We start from the raw sequence: 4,004 nt of genomic DNA on the forward strand, positions 1-4,004 counted from the left end.
AACCTGGTTCATTTAAAATAATTTTTATTTATTGTATTTCAACTTTTCTTGCTAATTTTAATAGTAAGCCAACTCATGGAATTTTAGTTCATCTGAGGTCCATAGTGAATTTATATTTTATTAGAGAAAATTTCTAATAACTTCATAGATTTCAAATAATATTTAACTTAACATGTAAACTAATTTTCTTAAATTTTTCCTAACATGATAATGCCCCAGTGAAAAGTTAAGGGCCTCCATTAGAAATTGGAAGTCACACATGAAAGGTGTTATTTACATAGGGTCGCAATCACCCTGGTTTCCTGAACCACACAACACTTTGGGATTTAAACTCTGAACTGTAGTTTAGTCCATGGTCACAAGCACGTTCTTTTCACAGCTGAGAAGTATTCCTTATCTACTAAGATACCCCGCATCTCCCCATCAACTTCATGAGAGCTGCCACCACCTCCTTATTCCTCAGGCTGTAGATAAGGGGGTTCAGCATGGGAGTGAGGATGTTGCTGAAAAGAGAGAGAGCCTGGTCCTGCTCCGGACTGTGTGAGGAAGTGAAAGTCATGTAGATGAATATGTTTGGGCCAAAGAAGAGACTTACCACAGTTAGGTGGGAAGAGCAGGTGGCCAGGGCTTTTTTCCTGCCCTTGACAGAGTTCATACGGAGGACAGTGAGGAAGATGAGTGTATAGGAAGCTGTGATGAGACTGAAAGGCACAACAAGCAGTACAATGCTTGTGACCACCACCACTAACTGGTACACTGAAGTGTCTTCACAGGAAAGCTTAATGAGGACTGGGACCTCACAGAAGAAATGGTGGATCTCCCTTGACCCACAGATGGGAAAGTGCAGAGGGTAGACTGTATGGATAAATGAACCTATGGAGCCTCCAATCCAACATCCAGCAACCATGTGCAGACAGAACCTGGGGCTCATGATGGTGAGATAACGCAGTGGGATGCAGACAGCCACGTAGCGGTCATAAGCCATGAGAGTCAAGATGAGGCATTCTGACATTCCCAACATCAGGTAGAAGAAACTCTGTGTTCCACAGCCAATCCATGATATGGTTCTTTTCCCTGTGAAAAAGTTAGAGGCTGTCTTTGGAACAATGGTAGAAGTTAAAGTCAAGTCAATGAGGGAGAGTTGACTGAGGAGAATGTACATGGGTGTATGGAGCCGAGAGTCCCCCCAAATCAAGACAATGAGAAGTAAGTTTCCCAGAAAAGCAAGAATGTAGATGAAAATGATCACGAAGTTGAGAACAATGGAATGCTGAAACTCAGGAAAGAGTCCCACAAGGATGAAATCAGTTACTAATGATGCATTCCTACCCACCATACCTCTAAAAGAAATATAACAGGGCTGGGGAAGAAATCAAATGGGTTAGAACAATGGACAGTCAGTACATGTCTTATATCAATATGTGGATCTAAAGTTTTATATCTTTCCTCCCAACATTGGACTCTCACAATATGTGCCATCAACTCATCAGAAATATTAAAGTACATATTATTGAACAATTGCCTAAAAGTATGTTAAAGAATATTAAAAAAAATGATCAAATTTAGTTCCTCTTCACCTCGCTTAGATTCATCTTGTTTTCCTCTTTCTATTCTTTCTTTTTTCTCTCTCCTTGCTTTTATTTTGAGAATCTTATAGTGACAACGGATCTACTTTCTACAAATTTGAACCTCAAAATGTATATATTATTTCCAATAGTCATGAACTGTGATTATTAACTCTTATAGATTTGGGCAAAAGAAATATCAACTTAATTCACTCAATTTAGTTTTGAAAATCACAAATCAACACTTTTCAAAATTTTAATGAAATATCCTGTTGATTTACTTTTTATGGCTAAGTGCCATCATAAACAGGCTTTCCAAGTGGCACAGGTGGTAAAGAATCTGCCTGCCAATGCAGGAGATGCAGGAGGCACGGGTTCAATCCCTGGATTGGGACGATTCCCTGGAATAGGAAATGGCAACCCATTCCAGTAATCTTGCTTGGGAAACCCCATGGACAGAGGAGCCTGGCAGGCTACAGTCCATGGGGTCACAAAGAGTCAGACTTGATTGAGAAACTGAGCAGGTATGCATACCATCATAAATGAAGTAATAGAAATTCCTAGGCTTACATAATTACCTGCTAGGAAACTATCAATATTCCCTATTTCTGACCAAATAAAGCTTATATTTTCAGTCTAGAATTTTAGATTTTCCATGACTTGGGTCCAAGATACCTTATAAACCTTAGATTCCATTAATTTAAAACAGATAACCCAAATTCCAGTCAAACGTACATTCTCATGGTTTCTTCACAGGACTTGTGTATTCATACAGCTGAACCTTTGCTTTTATTTCTGCTCAGAATTTTCAGTATACTGAGAGCTAAAGAAGAAGAAATTTTCCTGTCCACATTCCTACAGTCCCTAATCACATCAGACATATAATTATTTATCATCATAACTAAGAGACAGTGTAGCTTGGAGTCTAAGAGCATATGTCAGGGGCTGCATACGTGCTCAGTCACTCAGTCGTCTGACTCTTTGTGACCACAATGGACTGTAGCCCTCCAGGCTCCTCTGCCCATGGGATTTTTCAGGAACAAATACCGGAGTGACTTGCCATGTCCTCCTCCAAGTGAGTTTCCTGACCCAAGGATTGAACCCACATTTCCTGCGTCTCCTGCCCTGGCAGACATATACCACTGAAACACCTCAGGGTATCAGGGGCTGGGATACCCAAATTCAAGGCTAGCTGCATCATTTACTGTCTGTGCCTCACTTCCCTCATCTTTAAAATAAGGAAGTTAATCAAATGACATCAATAGAAGCTTAGATGAGTTATTATTGTATAGGTTTATTATAGTTTTCCATGTTTACATATTTCTCCGCACATAAATGTTAAGGTTTTAAGTGCTAGGATTATGTTTTACTTATCTACTCTATCTCAATAAAATCAGCACAGTAGCTATAGAAGAATATATAGTCAATGAATATTTAACCAGAAAGTTGAACAAACCTCGGGGAGTTAGCAGTAAATATTTTCATGTAGAATATAAGACAAATCCCTCACTGGATTGGCACTGATGATGAGAACTTAAGCTTGTTCCTTCCGTGTCATCTTACGGAAAAGTGGATTTCCTGCTCCTGAATAAGAAGGTTGCTGTATATGGGGAAATTTCATATTCTTTGGTGTTTCCTCTCAGAAGTGCAGTAACATAGAATAGATATCAAAATAGCTGGAAATCACGTTCTCTATTAATGCAGCAGGAATTTCATACTTTAAACAATGCCCTCCTTTGGTTTAACATAATGGTTCATTTCTGAATGTGTTTATCCAGATGATTTTTGTAACAAAATATCCGTTAATAAATACTATTATTGTTTCTTTACTAACAACTCTGCTAAAATATAAATTATGAAGGTAATCTTGTTACAAATGATCAGGAAGCACAAATTTTGCTAAAGTCATATTGATATTATTTCAGAAGAGCTACAGAATAGTTCTTGAAATACTTTTACCATCCACTTATTTTTCATTCTACATTTACTTAATAATCACTATATTTTACACATTCTCTACTAGGTACTGAAGAAGGGGCAACGGTACATTAAGATACAGTCAATACCTTCAATGAACTGTAAGTTTAGATATGAAATCATTTATTTCTACTAATCACAGAAGCGTGAAATAAGTGCTATAACTAAGTCTCCTATAGGGTGACATGTCAACCCAGAAGACAGAGTTAATGGCTGAGTAAGATGTAAGTGGATAATTAGGTAAGATTTAATTTGAGTTCTATCTACCTGTGCTGTGCTTAGTCGCTCGGTCATGTCTGACTCTTCGTGATCCCATGGACTGTAGCCCGTCAGGCTCCTCTGTCCATGGGGATTCTCCAGGCAAGAAACCCACTGGAGTGGGTTGCCATGCCCTCCTTCAGGGGATCTTCTCAATCCAGAGATCGAACCAATGTCTCCTGCATTGCAGGCGGATTCTTCACC

General features: G+C 38.8%; 1 protein-coding gene across 1 annotated transcript; it reads right to left on the reverse strand.

The window, feature by feature from the left end:
- Window positions 1–400: 400 nt before the first annotated feature.
- LOC129559013 (olfactory receptor 2L8-like) lies at window positions 401–1,416 on the reverse strand. Its single transcript, XM_055430421.2, has one exon. It carries the CDS (start codon window positions 1,334–1,336, stop codon window positions 401–403), a length of 936 nt encoding a protein of 311 aa, XP_055286396.2. The 5' UTR covers window positions 1,337–1,416.
- Between the last annotated feature and the right edge of the window lie 2,588 nt (window positions 1,417–4,004).

This window comes from Moschus berezovskii, chromosome 8 (assembly GCF_049115385.1).
Source record: "Moschus berezovskii isolate FMDL1 chromosome 8, NW_MosBer_1.0, whole genome shotgun sequence".
NCBI classification, from domain to species: domain Eukaryota; kingdom Metazoa; phylum Chordata; class Mammalia; order Artiodactyla; family Moschidae; genus Moschus; species Moschus berezovskii.

Bases quoted from the DNA above. Each gene is read 5' to 3' on its own strand.
- LOC129559013 (XM_055430421.2), bottom strand. From the start codon at position 1,336: ATGGTGGGTAGGAATGCATCATTAGTAACTGATTTCATCCTTGTGGGA.